Source organism: Echinops telfairi, unplaced genomic scaffold (assembly GCF_000313985.2).
Source record: "Echinops telfairi isolate 266 unplaced genomic scaffold, ASM31398v2 ScPeMD7_7462;HRSCAF=8500, whole genome shotgun sequence".
NCBI lineage: Eukaryota > Metazoa > Chordata > Mammalia > Afrosoricida > Tenrecidae > Echinops > Echinops telfairi.
Window position 1 is genome coordinate 5,567,960 of NW_022111362.1, and position 2,019 is coordinate 5,569,978.

At 43.2% G+C, this 2,019-nt stretch overlaps 1 protein-coding gene across 4 annotated transcripts in view; it reads right to left on the minus strand.

The window, feature by feature from the left end:
* SYNDIG1 (synapse differentiation inducing 1) overlaps positions 1–2,019 on the minus strand; it is a 268,069-nt gene that overhangs the window by 179,346 nt on the left and 86,704 nt on the right. For all 4 annotated transcript variants that reach the window (XM_045283542.1, XM_004717782.2, XM_045283540.1 and 1 more), the window contains exon 2: positions 618–1,139. In XM_045283542.1, coding sequence (XP_045139477.1) covers positions 618–1,097 — 480 coding nt within the window. In that variant the 5' untranslated portion in view covers positions 1,098–1,139. The remainder of the gene's footprint in view (positions 1–617; positions 1,140–2,019) is intronic.

The window sequence follows — 2,019 nt, forward strand, 5'->3', positions numbered from 1 at the left end:
ATCAGAATAACTGACGAAACATCTATTGCAGTGATTCTCAACCTGTGGGGGCATTACCCCTTTGGGGGTCAAACGACCCTTTCACAGGGGTCATCTAATTCATAACAGTAGCAAAATTACAGTTGTGAAGTAGCAATGAAAATAATTTTATGGCTTGGGGTCACCACAACATGAGGAACTATATTAAAGGGTTGTGGCATTAGGAAGATTGAGAATCACTGATCTATTCGGTCTTCATGTATCAGTTTCTCTCCACTCTGTCTTTCAAATGGAACCTTAGTAATGGTTTCAGATAAGTGATGGGATGCTAACCTCACTGTTAGTGGTTCACAGCCACTAGCTGCTTCATGGGAGAAATGTGAGGTTATCTGCTTCCATAAAGATGTAAAGTTTTGAAAACCCTATACAGGGTCACTATGAGTTAGAATTGACTTAATGGTAGTGGGTTTAGTTCATGCTTCATAAATATTCAAGAGTTAAGAAGTATCAAGAATGCCTTTACCTTCTTTGCCTTTCCGTGCAATGATTTCATTCCCTAACTCATGGGTTCCCACTAGACCCCCACCATTCCATCTCACACAATCTATGAAAATGGAATCTAACAAACATCCTCTGACCTCCAGCTCTTGGAAATCCTCCTCTTCCTCCATATCATAGGAAAGGGTATGAATTTTGATGTCGTCGGCTGAGAGTTCGATGAACTTCCCATCAGGGTACTCCAGGCTGTCTTTGGTGGGTGGATGGTCCTCAGTAAAGGTGGTCTCACAGCAGTCAGTACCCATGCCATCCCTCCAGGAGCGAAGAACACCCTCAGAATAGAGAATGATGTTGGGACGGTAGTGAGACTCCATTGACTGCTGAAGGGTGTTAGGGTCTAGCAGCTGCTGAATTGAATCACTTCTGTTGCCATCCAGGACAGCTGGTGTGGTACCAGCCACTACTCGGCGGCTTTGGTATTGGGGTGCTGGATAAATGGACACCAGTCCATCTCTACCCTCTGCCATCAAGTTCCTGGTGTTAATCAGACCATTCCTCTTGCCAACATCGCTGATTTTACTGCGCACCATCACGCTCCTCTGTTCCATGGTGCTCTCCATGGCACCCTTCTCCTGTTGGGTAAGCTCACAGGCTCATTTCTCCTGGAGGAGGAGGAGACAGAGATGAGAGCAGAAAACCACACCTGAAAGCTAATCGACCATACCCTTGTTTCATCTGTACTAGTCTACCAATATACATAACAGCTGTAGAGTCAGATAATATCCATGCCTGCCTGTTTCTCCAATTTATAAAGGCTCATCAAATGCCTTTGTGTTCAGCCTCAGAAACTCAGTGCAGCTTCAGCACAATCCAATATGTCCTGTGAATGTTTCAAACCAGGGAATTCAATTCCCTCTTCTAACACCAACGAAAGAAGTTGGTGTGTATCAAGCACCTAATATATGACAATGGTCTGGGAAAGGGAATTTCTTATATAAAGATCTAGCCAAGAGCATATCTTTATACGCTGGGTAAAGAGTCTTTGAACAAAATAATAAAGCACAATATGTATGAATAAAAAGGGAGAGCCCCATCAAACAGGACACACACATAAGGTGTAATGACTGAATCACTTTGGAGATTCAGGAAAGGCCTGCTGTGGGGCTTGGATTCAGGGTGACACCTTCACGTTAGCTATACCAAGATGGTTAGAAAGTTTTTCATATGCCTTGAGTTTCTGAGGCTGGACACAAAAGGACAAAGGCCAATATAACTGGGTAGACGAATGTTAGGGAAAGCCACAAAGGTGTGAATTTTAGCACAGGGATGGAGCATAGAGTGAGGGCACTGGATCCAGCAGGAGACAGAGAAAACAATTTAAAGCATCAAAATGTGTGGCACAAAGTTCTTGGGAAGAAAAAATTAAAAAAGAAGATGACTTTGGAAAATTTTTTTCACCCTATGGGAAGATACATCAACTGCTATTTCTTAGCATCCACACAACCACAAGAAGGACTCTAAGAATTCCTTCAACTCTCAGGG